Source organism: Euprymna scolopes, chromosome 32 (assembly GCF_053919585.1).
Source record: "Euprymna scolopes isolate OS-2025 chromosome 32, ASM5391958v1, whole genome shotgun sequence".
NCBI classification, from domain to species: domain Eukaryota; kingdom Metazoa; phylum Mollusca; class Cephalopoda; order Sepiida; family Sepiolidae; genus Euprymna; species Euprymna scolopes.
The window spans coordinates 36498033-36519706 of NC_136513.1; the positions used below are offsets into that span (position 1 = coordinate 36498033).

The 21674-nt window shown below is 32.3% G+C and overlaps 1 protein-coding gene across 3 annotated transcripts in view; it reads left to right on the top strand.

Annotated features, from left to right (window-relative positions):
- LOC145256257 (uncharacterized) overlaps positions 1-21674 on the top strand; it is a 43603-nt gene that overhangs the window by 19711 nt on the left and 2218 nt on the right. For 2 of the 3 annotated variants that reach the window (XM_080114915.1, XM_080114916.1), the window contains exons 2-3: positions 3691-4050; positions 13967-14122. In XM_080114915.1, the coding sequence (XP_079971041.1) occupies positions 3807-4050; positions 13967-14122 (400 nt within the window). In that variant the 5' untranslated portion in view covers positions 3691-3806. The remainder of the gene's footprint in view (positions 1-3690; positions 4051-13966; positions 14123-21674) is intronic. The other variant, XM_080114917.1, reaches the window with a different exon arrangement.

Genomic DNA, 21674 nt, shown 5'->3' on the forward strand with positions numbered 1-21674 from the left:
GAAATCAGAAGTGCCTATTTTCCGGTGCCAAAAACGATTCCTTTATCTTTCTTTTTCTATTTGATTTTGTTTAAAACAAAATCTTCCACTGTTGGTGGCAATAATGAATATAATGATTTATTGACTTTAAAATACTGATAAAATAAAAATTTATAGATCACCACCACAAGTGTTTTTACGTTTGAGAAAATTCTTTTTTTTTTTTTTTTTTTTTTACACGGTGGTCACCACTTATCAAGGCCCGGAAGCCACTCAGGGATAAGGGTTATTGCAAGTACAATACGTTAGTCTGGAGATTTGATGAAGTGTTTACTTAAGGGGGCGGTTCATTAGAAATTTGTTAACGTTGGACTTGAAGACTTCCAAGTTGTAGTCAGGTGGGAAGCAGGCAGACGGAACAGAGTTCCACAGGTGTGCAGTTCTAAGAAAGAAGCTTTTTTCATGGAATCCACGTTTTGATTTAGGCACAGATAAAGAGTGGGGGAAATTTTTCGCAGTGGATTCAGCTAGACGGGTGTTTTTCGTGAAAGATTGGTGAGGAGGGACCAGAGATTGGAGTTCAGACGAGCACCTGCCATGGAAATAACGATAAAACAAGGATAGGCTCGCAACGTCTCTTCTGTGGAAGAGAGGTTGCAGGGAAGAGAAAAGGGTATCCCCCACTAAGCCACGAAGTCTATTTTGTACTCTGTCAAGGCAGGATAGGCTGTTTTTAGCAGCTCCTGCCCAGATATGGCAGCAGTATTCCATCCTTGGACGTACTTGGCTTTTATATGCACATTTTACATATGTTTATTACAGTTGGGGTAAAAAAATAACCATTTTATATTTAAATATTTAGAGATTTATAAAGCGTTGGAATCAGTAATTATATCAGAATCGGGTATTTTGTATGGAATTGGTAATTGTATCAAAATCGGGAACATTATTGGAATCCTCACATCACTAAAATACATTGAGGACCTTGCGAAGGCTGCTGCAAAGAAAGTGGGGTTCTCTTTAGTGTGCTAGAAAATTACTCGCACCTACCATTTGACCATGTATGAACTATTGTTGCCACATCTGGATGGGTCATCTACTACTAGTCTCTCACTCGGGGTCAAAAAAAAAGTTTCCAACTGAATAGGTCTCGAACTATCAACCAAGTTTCAACCCCTGATTTGGCTGTTCGTTTTATGGCATATCAACCCTTTTTAGATTATTTAACGTTGAATTCAGTAATTTCAGGCAGGTGCTCGTCTGAACTCCAATCTCTGGTCCCCCCTCGCCAATCTTTCACGAAAAACACCCGTCTAGCTGAATCCACTGTGAAAAATTTCCCCCACTCTTTATCTGTGCCTAAATCAAAACGTGGATTCCATGAAAAAAGCTTCTTTCTTAGAACTGCACGCCTGTGGAACTCTGTTCCGTCTGCCTGCTTCCCACCTGACTACAACTTGGATGTCTTCAAGTCCAACGTTAACAAATTCTTAATGAACCGTCCCCATAAGTAGACACTTCATCAAATCTCCACACTAACGTAATGTACTTGCAATAACCCTTATCCCTGAGTGGCTTCCGGGCCTTGATAAGTGGTGACCACCGTGTAAAAAAAAAAAAAAAAATTTTGGAAAAGTTTTTGTGTTTCAAGTTCTTTATATCTTCAAATGTTTATTCACAGAGTTTGGTTTGTGTTAGGATGTAACGTGTATGGAGTATTGTTGTCACGTCTGGGCTGGTGCATCTACCACTAGTCTCTCCCTCTTGAATAGAGCCCAACAAAAAAAGGGTCTTCAATCTAAAAGGTCCCACTTTGCCAACTAGGCTCCAACCTCTGTCCCATCACCACAATGTTGCATCCCTGTGTCTGTTTTACAAGTTCTTTAATGGAATGTGCTCGAATGAACTCTTAGCACTTGAGGTCCCTAGATACGGGAAAGCATTAGGTTAATAGACACTGCACTGTCTGCTAAACTCCAGCCACTGTCACATTGCCACGGTGTTGTTCATTTGACAAATACTTTCACAAAATATGCACTGTAGAATTTATTCTACATGTGTCCTCTCAATGAAAATTTCCAACAAAATCCCACCCTTTCACTTTAGAGGTCTCCAGATGCCAGAGGATCTTCTACTCCGATAGATTCTTTCCTCAAACAGCTTGCCTTTGAAATTCTCTTCCTGCTCCTTTCCTCCAACTATCTCAGTGTGCAGAAACTTAAATGTAATGTGAACAAACATCTTGCTACACAACTCTCCACTTAGGATACCTCGTTAGAAACTGGTTCCTATCACAGTAGTCCCTTAAATTTCAGCAGTAATATACCTTGTTTGAATTGAATGGAAGTAATTAAAAAAGTATTGGTTTATCCATCCTATTCTCCGAAGGTATCAGCTTCCTGGCTTAAATTCACGAAACTAAAATGTTATTGCAAACCTCAATCATGTTCTACAATGTCGAAAGAAAAAAAAGAAAACGCTACAAAACAATCAAACTAAATACCATGAATAAATATTTGAAGATATAAAGAACTTTATGCATAAAAAAATTTTTGCAATTTTTCATAATTGTTAAAGGAAAGTTTCGTCTTAGTAGCATTAAATGTTAGTACCCATCTATAATATAAATCTCACCTGTCTGTTTAAATGTATGTATGTATGTATGTCTAAAACTTTTGACAAAGGCAATGGATTTTCACGATATCATTTTGAAGCTTGACCCTTCGGACGACAAATATCAAAAAATGAGCTAAAAACTTAAATTCCTTCACCCTTAACTGGACACTTTTCTATTGGGAGGGGTCGCTTTTTTCACCGATATTTTCGAAAGTCATCCCCTTTTTTCGATTGACTAGCCTTAATTTAAAGCTTTGCTACTTCCAGTTTGGCGACAGGCGCAACAGCAAAGATGTTAATTTTTTTTTTGTTTTTTTAATCACGTTGTTTTCCTTTCGCAGTACAGGTTCGAACCTGCCTGCCTACTACCACTCTTTTTTTTTGCTCAACGCACACCTCCAGACACCCGGGGAACAGCAGGCACCCAAGCTAGTTTATATAATAAACAATAACAGCTACACAAGTCATCTACCTAGTTTTTCTTTTTAACTTTATTTCACTATTATATTCGTTTTATTTAACTTTATTAGTATATGGCACAATCACGTTGATACACCAGGTCACCAAAGTTAAGCAACAATGAGCCTGGCCAGCACCAGAAGGGTGACCATTTGGGAAGGCAAGGTGCTGTATGCAACGCACAGTCGTAGAAATTTCCAGGTTTGTATCTGGAGGCGCGTTTAACTCACTGGGGAAGATACACCCCCCGAATCAAGACGAAAAGCAACGGGAAACTACCGTCTTTACTTGTCTTCTCGAGATTACAATGGCTCTACAATATGGAGAGCCGTGGTCGCCGACACTGTTAAATTTTTCAAAATGATTGCACCTGAACTGGGTTGATATGTTGTAAAACAAAACAACCAAACCAAACACCATGAATAAATATTTGGAGATATAAAGAACTTGAAGCATAAAATCCTTTTTTTCCAAAATTATTGGATTCGTTATTAAATAATCTGAAAAGGCTTGATATATCATAAAGCAATCAAACCAAAACAATCCATCTATTAAGTCTTATCCTTGGGTGGCTTTTAGCCTTGATTTGTGGTGATTCATTAGTATATTCAAAAATATTTCTTTTTCTATTTTCAGATTGCCCATGATGGGCACGTCCCTCGATTGAGCCCTCTGTTCCTCCACTTTCTTTTTTTTTTTTTTCTTTGTAAATTTTTTTTTTTTTTTTTTTTTCGAATGGAGGATGAGGTCAAATGGATACGGATCTTCAAGATACCAAGATGAAGTCGAGTGGAGGTGCGGTGACTCGAGCTCGCACCGGGCTGGAGACTGTCTGTCTCTGCTTGATGCTTGTAGCCAATGTTCTCTATGCCTTTGCAGCAGTCACGCACGCCTGGTTTAAATTGCCGCCTCACAGTTTTTACGGCCTCTGGTGGGTCAAGTTTTGTGATTATCTCCGATGTCAAATTATACCTGCCTTTTACGCCGAAGAACCTGGTAAGATATATTTATATTATATTTATATTATTGAATTTCGCGTCTGAATTTTTGCGGTAAGGATTGATTATTTGGATTATTCGGACTAGTATTCTCATCTTCAGTGTCATTTTTCACAACGTTTTGGTCGATGTAACCTCCGATCTTTTTCAGGTATATCTGGTCAAACTTGGGAATCTGCACAGAATTTTGAACGGGACCCGTTATCTAATTCACGGAGGTAGCATGCTATTCGTTCAATCTGCCATGACTGGGTCAAATTCCAAAATAATTCATCATCAAAGGCTGTAAATGACAAAGTTCTCTCTGATTCTCTCTCCTCTGATCTTGAGCGCATGGTACAATGGGGGAAGAGGTGGCTGGTTACTTTTAATGCATCTAAAACCAAGCTCCTATCTTTACATCATCAACGCTCTGATCCCCATCTGGCATCAATTGAAATGGATGGCTCTCGTCTAGGGGAGGCCCCATGTTTTGACAAGCTTCTGGGTTTGACCTTTACTCCTGATCTGAAAAGGAACACCTACATCAAGTCAGTTGCCAAGGTCACTGGAAAAATGGTGGGATCCTTCTACCGCTCAAGAAGATATCTCACTACTGATGCAATTTTCTATCTATATAAAAGCCAAGTACGTCCAAGGATGGAATACTGCTGCCACATCTGGGCAGGAGCTGCTAAAAACAGCCTATTCTGCCTTGACAGAGTACAAAATAGACTTCGTGGTTTAGTGAGGGATGCCCTTTTCTCCTTCCTGCAACCTCTCCCACAAAATAGACGTTGCGAGCCTATCCTTGTTTTATCATTATTTCCATGGCAGGTGCTCGTCTGAGCTCCAATCTCTGGTCTCCCCCTCGCCAATCTTTCACGATAAACACCTGTCTAGCTGAAACTACTGTCAATAATTTTCCCCACTCTTTATCTGTGCCTAAATCAAAACATAGATTCCATGAACAAAGCTTCTTTCTTAGAACTGCACGCCTGTGGAACTCTCTACCGCTTGCCTGTTTCCCTCCTGACTTCAACATGGATGTCTTCAAGTCCAACATAAACAAATTCCTGATGAATCACCCCCTTAAGGCACTTTATCAAATCTCCAATACTAATGAATACTTCAACACTATTCCATTGATTACTGTACACAAAATAACCCTTATCCCCTAGTGGCTTCTGGACCTTAATAAGTGGTGACCTCCATGTAAAAAAAAATTTGCAATTGTATTTTCAGTGTCGCCCACATGAAGTATTGAACCTTCGACCTTCAGAAGAGAGTAACTTTATAACTAAATTTTACCAAGTACTTTATCCATTATGCCACGGGTCCTTGTGGATCTTGCAGTCATGGCCGATACAATGAGAGCATGCTTAGCCCATGGATTAAATAAAGGGTTCCGTTTGAAATTCTGTGAAGATTCCCGGGTGCGACAGAATCATTCCCAACTTCTACATGAGACATCTGATGAAGGTTAGAGGTTACATCGACCGAAACGTAAAAATGGTATTTAAGATGAGAACAGTACTCCGACAAATCCAAATAATACCTATAATTGCATTTGTTCCTTTGTTGGCATGTCTGTAATGTTGCCGATATGAAAGGGGACAGATCTTGGTAATTTGAGGAACAAAGTAAATAAGGTTTGAAAATATATTTATTAAAGGAAAAGGCTAGAACCGAACCCAGTAAACAGAAATTGGAAAGAATACATATTGCGATTCTAGGAATGTGGAGCAATTGCCCATTGTGTTTAGAAATTACTAAATATATTAATTATGTCAGAGTTAGGAGAATGAACAATTCATTTCAGGAATTTTCTTTGTGTGGCTGAAAATGTGTGGAGGTACATGTTATATGTAAATCCATGTGAGGAGAATCACATGTCTGAGCACGTTTTGATGTCACAAAGAAGGATAGATTTACAATATTTTCAGAAGTCGAGTTAGAGAGTAGCGAGAGAGAGAGGGAGAAGTCAGAGTTGAGTTAACAGTCAACCAAACCCTTTTGGAAGCGACCAGAAAGGAAAGAAAATGTAATTCTGCAAGGCATTCAAAGATCTGATCATCATAATATCCAGCTGGAAGAATAAATATCATGTTATTTGTAAGTGTTCGTTTGTCATCATTAGGACTGTGACAACAGCATATTCTTTTCATTGTTTTGACTCTTGAGTATATATCCGTTAATATCTTATGTTTTTTATATAGACTGATGTGGTTCTTAGTTGATTGACTGTCTTACTGTGTCAGATGTATACTTGGGTCAAAAGAATGAAAAGAATATTCTGTTGTCACAACTCTAGTCATCATTCAACCTAAAAGGTAATGTGTTTCTGTGATTTGTCTTTGTAAAAGAACATTTATATGTAAAACCCTTCCAAAGTGTTAACTGTCTGTCCACATCATAAATAATGTATCTCTTCTCAGTGTGTAAAAAGAATTGTTGATTTCACATATCTCTCACATCTACAAATAGTAATCATCATCGTTGTCACCGTATACTTTGTTACATAAATGTCTCATTATCTATATAAAAGACAAAATGGTCCCATGCATTTTTGTTTGTCTAGCAAAGACTTTTTTCACCAGGCTTCTCGGAGGAGGGGGGGGGGTACTATTCTCTTGAACTTTTTATATACTCCCTCGATTATAATATCTACAGTTTGCGAAGGGACGTCATATCTAGATTTATTTTGATCGACTTTTATAAAATTCACGCTATTCTATCCTCTCGCGTGTTTGTTTATCTTTTTCATATAAAAGCGAAACTAAATCGAAAGTGAAATCAGCTTCTCGGCCTTTCATGCAGGGATGTCCAGAAAGCAATCAGCTTTGACCAATCTGGGGGAAAACCCCTCATATCAGACAATTGTTATTCATTTGGACACTCCCTTTTTTTTTTGGGGGGGGGGGGCTGGTTTTCTCCAACATCGTGGGGAAACAAATAAAACTGAAGTGGCCTTCAACAAACGTCCATTTCTGCATTCACTTAGCAAGTCAACTTTTTGATTGGCATCACTAAATCTGAACGCTTTCCACTTCCTTTGAAACGTAGTGATAAAAGTTCACATTTTCTTTCACTTTTTTTTCTGCCTTGACGTCGTCACGGGTTCAAACCTACCTACCTGCTAACACTTTTTTTTTTTCCAAACACCTGGGTAACGCGCGTCACAGGTTCGAGCCTGCGTGCTTACTAACACTTTTTTTTTTATGCTCAACATATACCTCCAAACATCTGGGCAATGCCGGGTACCTCTGCTAGTCTGTTATAAATGTCTTGTACTTGATATGTACACCTCACTACGCAACTCGTTACAGTGTTGCACATCCATGTTGTGGTTAATCAAAGGATGAATAAGACAAGAAGTTACTAATTCGGAACCTGACCCAAGGTTGCGTCGGCATCTTATGACTGTTTACAGTAAGTAGCTGAAGTAAGTCTATGCAATTAACCAATTGTCAATCAGGTATCAGCAGACAAGTTTTAATGAAATCGATGCATTGCAACAAGAAAATTTTGTTTTAAAAGCAAAGATGAACTACAGCACATTGTGTGAAATGAAGTCTCTTTCTGTCACGAAAAGGTTCGTTGCCAAAAATAAGAAATGCAAAAAGTGCAAAAGTCTAAGATGATTGAAAGAAACGCTATCACGGACGAATTTGCATGGAGGTACACAAATACATAATGTAGAACATGGACATCCTATCCCTACAATTGGTCTTATGTTAGTTTTGTTTTCAGAGAATTTAAAGTGTTTGCGGCAGTTTTTTTCCGTCAGTTCTTCCAGCTGCTTATCGTAAACTACCGGAAGGTACTGGCACAACCTTAGGTCAGGTTCTGAATCAGCACTAATAAGAAATGGTGGCATAAAGGAATACAGAAATTGGTAGTAGTAGTAGTAGTAGTAGTAGTAACAAGTGTAGGAGGATAGCATAAATAAATGAATGACTTAAATAAAGAAGATAGTTGCATCAACACATGTTTGGCAGTGAATGATTATTACGAGGGTTTGTATATTTCTTTCTTTTTTTTTCTTTTTCTTTCTTTTTCTTTCTTTTTTTTCTTTCTTTTTTTCTTTTTCTTTCTTTTTTCTTTTTCTTTCTTTTTTCTTTTTCTTTTTTCTTTTTCTTTCTTTTTTCTTTTCTTTCTTTTTTCTTTTCTTTCTTTTTTCTTTTTCTTTCTTTTTTCTTTTTCTTTCTTTTTTTCTTTTTCTTTCTTTTTTTCTTTTTCTTTCTTTTTTTCTTTTTCTTTCTTTTTTTCTTTTTCTTTCTTTTCTTTTTCTTTTTGTTTTCTTTTCTTTTTCTTTCTTTTCTTTTCTTTCTTTCCTTTTCTTTTTCTTTTTCTTTTCTTTTTTCTTTTTTTCTTTTTTCTTTTTTTCTTTTTTTTTATTCAGACTGTATTCATGGTTGTTTTACCATGTTTCGACTAACTTGTCCTCTGGCCTTCTTCAGGTGGTTAACCGTGACGGGATAAGAATGCTAAGTATTGTAACAGTATCGCCAGTGATTAATACCTTCCATAGTTGTTGTCTCACCATGAAGGCCAGAGAATGAGTTGGCCTAAACATGGTCAAACAATCACAAGTATGAAGATGAGGATAACGGTCCACAAAAAAAATGAATACACAAATTATAAAGCCTCATCTCAAAGGATTCCAAAAATAAAAAATAAAAAATATGAAGGCTGTTCCAAAAGTAAGGCCTCCTATTTTTTTTTAGTTCAAAAACTAAAAAGTTGAAGACGTACATAGACGGGAGTGATACAATTAAAACAAGCAACCTTTTGGGCTCCAGAATTTATTTTTCTACATTGTCACCACCATTCTCAATGCACTTTTGCCAGCCTCTTAGCAAAAATCCGGAGCACTCACATCTGTTGCCATTTTGAAATTGACAAACTCCTCTCCTAACTGTGCTGACATCAACTGTATTGGCTTCGTAAACATTCAACAGGCACCAATGAATGTTAATCAATTCAATTATTTTATGCAGAGAGGAATTTAATGATGCATTTGTTTCTGATGCACTGTTCATGATAGAAGTTACCTTCTTAGAGTCTCACACTGTCAATATCTGCAACAGAGGAGACTTTCAGGTTATGAATGCAGAAATTCAATTATAACAACAGTGCAATTTGCAATCCCCTTTGATCCATTTGGGTGGATAAAAAATAGGAGGCATTACTTTTGGAATGTCCCTTGCAAGATGTTGGGAGGTTGAGTAAAGAGATGTAGCAACAGCAACATAATAGGCGAGTAAGAAAATAATGCCAATAAATAAATGACATGAATAAAGAGGAAGAGTTTTCTGGCAGGAAAGCAATATCTAATTTGTTGCGAATGATAAATTTAGATGGAAATTATCGTCATATTCGATTTAACATATGGTTTACATGCTGGCTTATGTTAGACGGCTTTTAGGAATTAACTGTCTAACTAACCTCTGGCCAGGTCTTTATTTATCCCTCTTTTCTTTCAAGTCCAGCCTTATCATTTATGTTTTTCTTGGCCTTCCTCTTTTAACTGACCCTGTTATCTCAACTTTTTTGCATCTATTAACTCAAGAACTTTCTCCATTGTGACCAAACCAACAAAGTTTGCTTACACAACTTTATTCTTCTGAGGTCATCAGCTCTAAGCCTGTTTTTATGACTAACATTGCACACCCATCGTATCATTCCCATTATTACTGATATCAACTTTCATTGGGGAGATTTCAATTCCATTCATCATATACATGCCTTCCCTTGGTTCCCTTTCTGCTTTGCAAGACACAAGTTCTCTGAACTTACTCCATAACGTTAACACTTGTTCTTTACTGTAAAGCACTTTTTCCTTTTACTGTTTTTATTTTTCCACTTTTTTCTGGTTTCTCCTACTTTTTCATTTCTGTTTTTTATTATTTTTTTTTTGTTTTCATACTTTTTTGTTTTTTTTATACTTTTTTGTTTTTTTATACTTTTTTGTTTTTTTCATATTTTTTTTGGTTTTTATTTTTTTTTTGTTTTCATACTTTTTTGTTTTTTCATACTTTTTTGTTTTTTTCATACTTCTTTGTTTTTTTCATACTTTTTTGTTTTTTTCATACTTTTTTGTTATTTTTTTTGTTTTCATACTTTTTTGTTTTTTTTTATACTTTTTTGTTTTTTTATACTTTTTTGTTTTTTTCATACTTTTTTGTTTTTTTCATACTTTTGTTTTTTTCATACTTTTGTTTTTTTCATACTTTTGTTTTTTTTCATACTTTTGTTTTTTTTTATACTTTTTTGTTTTTTTTATACTTTTTTGTTTTTTTTATACTTTTTTGTTTTTTTATACTTTTTTGCTTTTTTATACTTTTTTTGTTTTTTATGCTTTTTTTATACATTATACTTTGTTTTTTATACTTTTTCTGTTTTTCTACTTTTGTTTTTTTAATACTTTTGTTTTTTAAAATACTTTTCTGGTTTTTTTTCCGTTTTTTCCTTCCTAATTCTTTTACTTTATTTTTTATCACGTTTATTCTTTTTAGTTCTTTACTAGCGAGACCTGTGGAAATTCCACAGGGGACTCATTCATATGTAATATATTGATGTTGCCATTCTGTAGATATTCAGTGTAAATGGAGACGCTCTGATATTATTGTAGTTTTTTTGTTAAAACTGCAAAAGTATTTATCAAAGCTAGCACAAACTATCAAAGCTAGCACAAATGTGCGGTAAAGCCCGGTCGTAAAGTACGCTTTTCATATATATTATTATAGAGTTAATGTTCTATCGATTTTTATTTGTTATAAAGTTGCGATTTCATAAATGACTTGGATGCATTAGCTTGAATCGAAACCGAAATAAAAACTTATGAAAAGAAAAAAAAAAATATATATATATATATAACTTTAGTTCCTTCAGCCATATTTGAAACCAAAACTTATGAAGAATTCTTGATAAAATTATTTATAAAAAAAAATAGATGATTGAAGTGGCGTCAGCTATAGTCGAAACTAAAACTTATGAAGAATTCTTGGTTAAATTATTTATGACAAGAAATAACAAACGACTCGGTTGTAAGAGTGACACACCAAAGAACACGCTATCGTATTAATATATAGATTCTTGTTTTATAGTTCTTTTTGTGTCATTATTAGTAATATTAGTATCCATTGTTATTATTAGTAATATTAGTATCCATTGTTATTATTAGTAATATTAGTATCCATTGTTATTATTAGTAATATTAGTATCCATTGTCATTATTAGTAATATTAGTATCCATTGTCATTATTAGTAATATTAGTATCCATTGTCATTATTAGTAATATTAGTATCCATTGTTATTATTAGTAATATTAGTATCTATTGTTATTATTAGTAATATTAGTATCCATTGTTATTATTAGTAATATTAGTATCCATTGTTATTATTAGTAATATTAGTATCCATTGTTATTATTAGTAATATTAGTATCCATTGTCATTATTAGTAATATTAGTATCCATTGTCATTATTAGTAATATTAGTATCCATTGTCATTATTAGTAATATTAGTATCCATTGTCATTATTAGTAATATTAGTATCTATTGTTATTATTAGTAATATTAGTATCCATTGTTATTATTAGTAATATTAGTATCCATTGTTATTATTAGTAATATTAGTATCCATTGTTATTATTAGTAATATTAGTATCTATTGTCATTATTAGTAATATTAGTATCCATTGTTATTATTAGTAATATTAGTATCCATTGTCATTATTAGTAATATTAGTATCCATTGTCATTATTAGTAATATTAGTATCCATTGTCATTATTAGTAATATTAGTATCCATTGTTATTATTAGTAATATTAGTATCCATTGTCATTATTAGTAATATTAGTATCTATTGTCATTATTAGTAATATTAGTATCCATTGTCATTATTAGTAATATTAGTATCCATTGTCATTATTAGTAATATTAGTATCCATTGTCATTATTAGTAATATTAGTATCCATTGTCATTATTAGTAATATTAGTATCCATTGTTATTATTAGTAATATTAGTATCCATTGTTATTATTAGTAATATTAGTATCCATTGTTATTATTAGTAATATTAGTATCCATTGTTATTATTAGTAATATTAGTATCCATTGTTATTATTAGTAATATTAGTATCTATTGTTATTATTAGTAATATTAGTATCCATTGTTATTATTAGTAATATTAGTATCTATTGTTATTATTAGTAATATTAGTATCCATTGTTATTATTAGTAATATTAGTATCCATTGTAATTATTAGTAATATTAGTATCCATTGTCATTATTAGTAATATTAGTATCCATTGTCATTATTAGTAATATTAGTATCTATTGTTATTATTAGTAATATTAGTATCCATTGTTATTATTAGTAATATTAGTATCCATTGTTATTATTAGTAATATTAGTATCTATTGTTATTATTAGTAATATTAGTATCTATTGTTATTATTAGTAATATTAGTATCCATTGTTATTATTAGTAATATTAGTATCCATTGTTATTATTAGTAATATTAGTATCCATTGTTATTATTAGTAATATTAGTATCCATTGTTATTATTAGTAATATTAGTATCCATTGTTATTATTAGTAATATTAGTATCCATTGTTATTATTAGTAATATTAGTATCCATTGTTATTATTAGTAATATTAGTATCCATTGTCATTATTAGTAATATTAGTATCCATTGTTATTATTAGTAATATTAGTATCCATTGTTATTATTAGTAATATTAGTATCCATTGTTATTATTAGTAATATTAGTATCCATTGTTATTATTAGTAATATTAGTATCTATTGTTATTATTAGTAATATTAGTATCTATTGTTATTATTAGTAATATTAGTATCTATTGTTATTATTAGTAATATTAGTATCTATTGTTATTATTAGTAATATTAGTATCTATTGTTATTATTAGTAATATTAGTATCTATTGTTATTATTAGTAATATTAGTATCCATTGTTATTATTAGTAATATTAGTATCCATTGTCATTATTAGTAATATTAGTATCCATTGTCATTATTAGTAATATTAGTATCCATTGTTATTATTAGTAATATTAGTATCCATTGTTATTATTAGTAATATTAGTATCCATTGTTATTATTAGTAATATTAGTATCCATTGTTATTATTAGTAATATTAGTATCCATTGTTATTATTAGTAATATTAGTATCCATTGTTATTATTAGTAATATTAGTATCCATTGTCATTATTAGTAATATTAGTATCCATTGTTATTATTAGTAATATTAGTATCCATTGTTATTATTAGTAATATTAGTATCCATTGTTATTATTAGTAATATTAGTATCCATTGTTATTATTAGTAATATTAGTATCTATTGTTATTATTAGTAATATTAGTATCCATTGTTATTATTAGTAATATTAGTATCCATTGTTATTATTAGTAATATTAGTATCCATTGTTATTATTAGTAATATTAGTATCCATTGTTATTATTAGTAATATTAGTATCCATTGTTATTATTAGTAATATTAGTATCCATTGTTATTATTAGTAATATTAGTATCCATTGTTATTATTAGTAATATTAGTATCCATTGTCATTATTAGTAATATTAGTATCCATTGTCATTATTAGTAATATTAGTATCTATTGTTATTATTAGTAATATTAGTATCCATTGTTATTATTAGTAATATTAGTATCTATTGTTATTATTAGTAATATTAGTATCCATTGTTATTATTAGTAATATTAGTATCCATTGTCATTATTAGTAATATTAGTATCCATTGTCATTATTAGTAATATTAGTATCCATTGTTATTATTAGTAATATTAGTATCCATTGTTATTATTAGTAATATTAGTATCCATTGTTATTATTAGTAATATTAATATCCATTGTTATTATTTCAGCCTGGTACCATGTGATGCAATTCCTCAGCTTGACTGGCTGGATCGGAATGATGACCACGATGATAATGCTCATTTCCAAGAGGCTGGACACTTATCTCCCACCAACATTCCGCACCAATCGTCTGCTCACTGTTTCTTCCCTGTGTCTTTTGTCTGGTAAGAAATCAATTTTTCATCATTATTGCTCTAATGCAAGAGGACGGAGTTATGTTGTATTTCTTCTTTGTTTAAAAGAATGACAACACATTGATATAAAACAATATATCTTTATTCTTGGTGACGTTTATGGGTCGTTAGGTGGGAGATGCACACAATCAATGGGGTGATTCTTATTCTGTCAAAATTGTCAATCAACAATGATGACCTTTTTGGTTGTTCTTATGTAGCCATTTGTGACCACCTGACATGCTTATTTGCATTGTCACTGCAGCCATACCCAAAAGGCGGCTTATCCAGCCATTGTCATTTCACTGAATTGACTTGACTTTTGATTACACCTGTGTAATCTTTTACTGAAGATCACCTTTCAGACCTCATACTTTTAATTTTTGACAATTGAACAAGTTTGTTGTTTATTCATATACAAATGCCTGTGTCAGGTTCGTGATTTTTATTCAAATGACGTTTTGGTACATTTGATAATTATTCTATTGTTCTTGCAAGTGCATGCTTTTGTCGAAATAAGTTCTCAGTGCACACCGGCTAGATATCCAATGATTAGATCTGTGTCTCTGTGATATATGCTCTCTTGAAAAAGAAACTTTTTTAACCAGATTCAGAGGCTCCACAATTGATTCTAAGGATGCCATCAATATGGGTCCTGGATATTACCTTAAACTATAATCCGATAGTGAGGCCCCAGCTTGCGGGCTTTGGAGAGTGTGGAGACACCCCTTAATTACCATTGCTCCCAGGTCTACTTTGACCCGGAGTGGTAGTACCTGTTAGGGTCCCAACTATGGGTTAAATAGAAACTGACTTGACAAAAAACAAATATATTATTAAAAACTTTTTCTTCAAAATCACTGGATTCGACATTAAATAACCTAAAAAGGGTTGAAATGCCGTAAAACAAAAACAACCAACCAGCCATCAATGTGGACTTTGTAATTGGTTAAAATCTTTCTTTTTTTATCCCTTTGTTTTAGCTGGGGTTGAGGGGCATCTGGAAGCTAGACATTCACTCTATCTTAGACATTCCCACAAAGAGATCTTTCTAAAATTCTAATTGTCACTTTAAGTGCAATTATTTGTATCTCTTTTGCACTTAGTACACCGGGTATATTTCCTAGGTAGTTTTTGAAATTCTTTTTCATGAGTTTGGTTCTTCCTATAACTACATGAATGGCGGATCTTTCTAAGATTGCAGTTTCTTTTTATGTTGTATACAAGACCTTGATATTTTATCTTTTCTCTCTCAACTCTGTTTTAGCCAATATCATTGAAGACACTTCAACTAAGGTTGCTTCTTCTTCTTCTTCTTGTTCCATACCATTATCCCAAGTTTAATAGGTCTGCTTTCCAGGTGCGTTGCTTTAAGAATTGGATAGTCATAGTGGATGATGTGTAACTTATTTCCAACTGTTCTTTCTGGTAAATGTCTCAAGAACTTGCTACTGCATTTGATATTAAACTTTTTACAGATAGTTCTGTGGAGATATTACACATTCCATTGTGTCACATCATATAGTAGCCATCCCCGAACAGAACCTTACATTTGTTGTCATTTCTGAAATCATTCATTTCCTAAAAATTATTGGCCATCAAGCCATCTTGGGTAGCCATTATCATCCTCTTCTGATTATAATGGAGCAATCCTCTTTTAATGTATGGCACAATCATGTTGACACACCGGTTCTCACCAGATCACCGAAGTTAAGCAACGTTGAGCCTGGGCAGCGCCAGATGGGTGATCATTTGGGAAGGCTAGGCGCTGTATATACCTTCTGGGAAGGTTGGGCGTGGGGCCAACACCCTCACCCTGTAAAAAGAACTCCTCACTACAAAAGCATCTACAAAAAGTTGTAGATGGCTATGCCCTCCAGGGGCTCAAGGACTATGGATGGATGGAATCTTTTAAGAAGGTCTAAGAGAGCCTTTCTTATCTGTTTAATCCTAGATCATTTCATCCAGAAAATACTTGACATGCTGTTGGTTGGCCCATTCTCCCAGTTATTGCAATGGAAAGTTTTGATGTGTTGTCTTTTGAGTTATTTCTGTAGCATGTTTATTTTGTGTTTCTCTCTTATTTGTAAGACAGTCTTGGTATTTCGTTATCTTTTCCTTCTCAGCTCTGTTTAACACGGTATCATTGGGGGACACGGACTTTTACTAAGGTTGCTTCTTTCTCCTCCTTGTCCAATATCACCGCTCACATTGGAGGTTTGAATCAAAAAGAACGAAAGATCGAGAGAGAAAGAAATCCTGTTGGCCAAACGAGAATTACAAGGATAGGTAACCGCTGCGTTATTGAAGGTGTGTGTGCGTGCGTGTCTACGCTTTGAGTAAATGCATATTAAATCAAAAGGCATGTGCTTATACATTAAGGCCACTAACTTCTACTAAGGTTGCTTATTTCTCCTTGTCCCATATCACTACGTCAGGCTTAATAGCCACATTTTCTAGGTATATAGCTGTAGGAATTTCGTAGTCATAGTGGATGGTGTATGACTTATTTCCAACTGTTGTTTCTGGTAAACATGTTCCCAAGACTTGCTGCTACATTAGATTTTTATTTTTTTTTATTTTCTTCTTTTGATGATTGTAACGTTGGGTATGAGACATTGCCCTGCTTTTTATTGAAACCAACTGAGAGCTCTTTTTAGTATCCTCGTTGTTCTCTTAAGTGCAATTGTTTGGATCTCTTTTGCATTTGGTTCACCAGGAATATTAGTTAGGTAGGACTTCAGGTTCTTTTTCATAAGCCTTGTGGCATCTATAATAACTGGTATGATTGATATCTCCCCAAGATTCCAGTTTCTTTTAATATCATACATGAGACTTTGATATTTAGTCTGTTTCTCCCTTTCAGTTTTGTTCAGACCTCCATCATTAGGGACACTGACTTCAACCAAGGTTGCAACTCTCTGACTTATTCTATACTAGCCTAGGTACCTGGCTTTGCCTGGGTGTTTAGAGGTGTGTGTTGACTTATTTCCAACTGTTCTTTTCTGTAGATGTTCCCAGGACTTGCTGCTGCATTCAATGTTTAACTTTTTATGGATCATCCAGTGGAGATATTTACACACACCATTGTATCACACCGTATAGTAACTGTCCCCCAGCAGAACTTTACAGCTGGATATGAGGTGGTTCGCACTCTCTACTTCTGTGTGTCAGAACTTGCATTTGTTATTATTGCTGAGACCACTCATCTTGTTAAAAGCATTGGTTATGGAGCCTTGATCTTGGGCAGCCATTATAATCCTCTCCTGGTCATAGTGGAGCAGTTCGCTTTTTAGCCAATCTCTAGAACTTTCTTTATCTATATAGTCTCGAGTAAATTCATACAAAAAATACTTGGCACATTGGTTGATGCATTCTTCAAGTTTTTTTTTGCAATTAAAGGTTTTGATGTATTTTTTTTGTCGACTCTTTTGGCCGATTTCCGTAGCAGGTTTGTTTTATGTTTCTGTCTCATTTGTAAAACGGTCTTGTCTAAAATGTTTGGCCAGTTTTGTGATGGAGGTTGTTCAGCTAGCTCTTATTTCATTATGTTGGTGCACCATTTTGAGGTTTGGATTTTGGGAGTTGATCAGATATTACCCAGTGCTCACGATAGTAGTGTGATGCTAATGGTCAATCTCTGAGACCCATACCTCAGATATTACCTAGGCAGACGTTGGTTTCTGTATGTTAGTCTGTACAGTGTTAAAATTTTCCTTGTTTTGGTATCTAATCTTTTTGTTGCCAGTCGACAATGTCAAAGCTAGGTTATAACAGGCATTTATGCAGTTATTTGTTAGTAAGCTCTGTTTTATGGATTTTCCTCATACAGCGTATATATATTTACTAGTGTTGGGATGATTCCTAATTTTCATACGATTCCGATTCCAGGAAAATATTGATTAACGATTCTGATACCAAGTCCGATTCCGATTCCGATTCCTAGAGAATTATTGTTTTGAAATATACCAGGTAGTTTTATACTTATGGTTGGTAGTTCCCAAATATGTTCCCTAACTTTGGAAGAGATATTTTATGTCTACACCGTCGTGTTTTGGTTTAAATAAAATTATTATATAGTAAACTAAACGGAAAAATTAGCAAAATTTATTTTAGAGAAAATTTATTTTACTTAATTGGAATACAGAAAAAAAAAACTCAAAGAAAATAGAATTTATCCTTCAGAGCAAAAACAAATAAAATAGAATTTATATAACAGAACAAAAACAAGAAAATTAGAGAATAAATACACACGATTCATTATTTTGGTCCTCATAATTAACAGATTTAATGAATTAAATAAAAAAAATATAGCGGAAGAGAAAGAAAATATATACTAATTAAATATAAAAAAGATAAATATTTAATTTAATAATTTATAAATGAACGTGCGTAATGAAAAAAAAACAATATACCACGTGACATGGCGCCGTAGATACAAAATAACCTTTCCAAAGTTAACGACCATATATGAGAAATACCATTAATCGAAAGTTTTTGTGTTTTATACCAAAAGGTAGGTATAGCGAAAAGTTACAATTAAAGGAATTTCAAAAACGATTTTTTGTTTGGCTATTGATAGTTGTATTTGTGACGGCAGTTCTTCAGACCTCCATAATTCACAAGGAGTAGTTAACACCTATTATTTTTCTTACTTTTTCATTGCTTTTACACGTTGTTTCTAACGTGAAGAATAAGTTTAGCCAAACTAATTTTGAAATAGGGTATATCAAAGGAACACATATAAAAATGATACCACTATAAAAAAACAAATGAAATACTAGATAAAATTGAGCAAACATAATTACCAAAATTACAGAAAAAGATTAAAAAAAAAAAAAATGGTGAAGTTTGTTGAGTGAAATGAATTATTGAAAGAAAATTAATTGAACTAATAGAAATGTTAAATAAAAAAATGTCACATTTCAATATTTTTTTAATAATTAAATTCTCAGGGTTGTCGAAATTAAAAATTAAGTGATTTTTTTTATTAGACTTCTTTCGAAGCTTGTTACCTTGAAAAATACATTTAAAACCCTGTTTTCTTTTTTAATAAATTGAAAAATAAATGCAATTAAAAAAATGTAATTGATAATTGATACTTTAAAAACATATTAAACATTGAAAAATTACTTATCTCACAAATTAACGTCTAATAAAGTAGATCCAGTCTTCATACAGGAATTCGGTTATAATAAATATATCTTTCCCAAACTTAAAAATTAAATTTTTTTTTTTTTTTTTTTTTTGAGAGAAAGAGAGAGTGCTTTAAAATCGCCGGGGAATGCCGCCTAAAATTTTAAAGAAGTAAATTTTAGTTTAGTGCCTTTCAAAGACGGTTATCATAATTTATTATCATCATTTAATTTCCTTTTTTCCTCCCCCCCACACCTTCCCACGTGGTTCAGTAGTTAACCAGTGCTCCTGTTGCTGTCAGTCAGCTATCTTTACCTAAGTTTTAATTTCTAGTTAAAAGAATTTTTCATGAATAGAATCAGCATTTTTAAAAATTACTTTTTTAGTTGTATATATTGTATTTACTCTTTGAAGTTAAGGAGGGTTAAAAAAAATTGGTGACACCTAGATGGTGACGTAGGCAAAAAAAAAAAAAAAAAGACACTGCGATTTCCACCCTCACTAATAAAACTGCTCTGAGTGACTAGTTGGTAATTTTTTGTTACTTTTCTTTTTTATTTTGCTCCTCCAATTTATTTGGATGCTTCATAGTTAAATGTTTTAACATGTTGGTTGTGGTCATGTTAGATGGTTTTATTCCTCGCGATATTTTAATTTACAGACTTTGAAAATGGCTTTCAACTCATCATCTTCAACTTCAAAAAGTTTCCATGCAAGACTTTTTTTGGACTTTGGGCCATATTAGAAAATTCAGTTTATCTGTAAACAAATAATTTACTATTAAATTTTGTTTTAAAGCTAGTCACTTATTTGGATAATTAATTGAAAATAATCCGCTAAAAAAGACAAAAAGAAAAAAATATAAAGGGATGGGGCGGTAAATTGTACCAACCGGTAGTTAACAAAAAAACTCATAGAATTTAATTTTTGAAACCAATGTATAAAAGTTTACATAATGAAATGCAAATATGCATTTTCTTTTGAATTTTTTTTTTGGTTGACTGTGTTCAATTCATACATGGTTAATGCGGTTCAATATTGCTAAACTATAAGTCTTAAGTAAAATTCTATTTATAAATACTTTTTAAAATGAAATTATTTAATTAATCGTAAATATTATTTAGACATAAAAATTAATTGATTACAAAACCTTTTAAAAATATATATATTAATTTCTTTTTCGTTCGGCAAAAAACTGCGCAAAACACTTTTAATTTTCAATTTAAAATTCTAGAAAAAAGATTATATTATTCTGCTTTTAATATAATCAAAATCAGGGTTTTATCTTTCTGGAGAAAAATAATAATAATAATGGATTTTATTTCAATGAAATTAAAAAAAAAAAAAACTTGACTGAATTGAATTAATTACCCTTAAATTAACGAAGGGGTTATTTAATAACTTTAGGTTTGGAAGAGATAGGTATGGGGTCGATTTTTTTGAAACTTCAAAAGAAACCGACTACTGTCAAAACTTTGCGAAATAATACAACGTGATCAATTTCATTTTAGAGATATTTATTTCAAAAGCCTTCTTTTAAAAAAAGAAAAAAAAGTATATTGTTCTATTAAACCTTTTACTGTTTAAATAATTTGACTTTGCTCGTTTTATTTTAAGAAAATATAAGTTGAAAAAGCATTTTCATTCAGTATTAGAAGATTTGTCAGTAAAAAAAAACAATCGCCAAAAAGATAAGCGTTTTTTTTTACTCGCAATGTAGAGCCCTGCATACTTCTTTTCAAGTTAACTCTTTTGTAGTTTTGATCACAATAGATCTGAATGAATGAACCTTGTAAGGGAGGGGCACTAAGCATTGCTCTGTTAATAATGAATTTCTTTGGTTTCTTTTTATAACATGCTACATTTCTCTCTTGCGGTTAGAAATATCAGGAATTTTTTTCTTTTTTTCAACATCAGACTAAAAGAATCGTAATGAAGGAATCGGAAAATTAAGGTATTTTTTAACGATGCGATTCCGATTCCGATACCTCCCAAAATACACGATTCTTACGATTAACGATTCCGATTCCGATTAATCGTCCCACCACTAATATTTACAGTCAATTTTTCGTTTTCTTCTATGCCAGGGTATTTGTATTTTTCATATTCTTCTAGGTCCTTGATGTCAGTATTTTCATATTTTCTAAAGTGATGAAGTAAAGATGCTTCCTATGAAATTGAAATCATAGGCTTTTTATGTTTTTGGAAGAAATAACTTTCTTTTTTTTTTTTTTTTTTTTTTTAAGATAAAAATGCTTGCACTAAGAAATATATTCTACCATCTTCATATATTTTAAGCATACCAGGAAGCTTAAAAAAAATATTTGAAAATATTGATAAATTTGTAGACAAATGTTCTTGGCTCCTCCCAATAATTTTTTTTCCTTAGGTGATTACATGTTGAAAA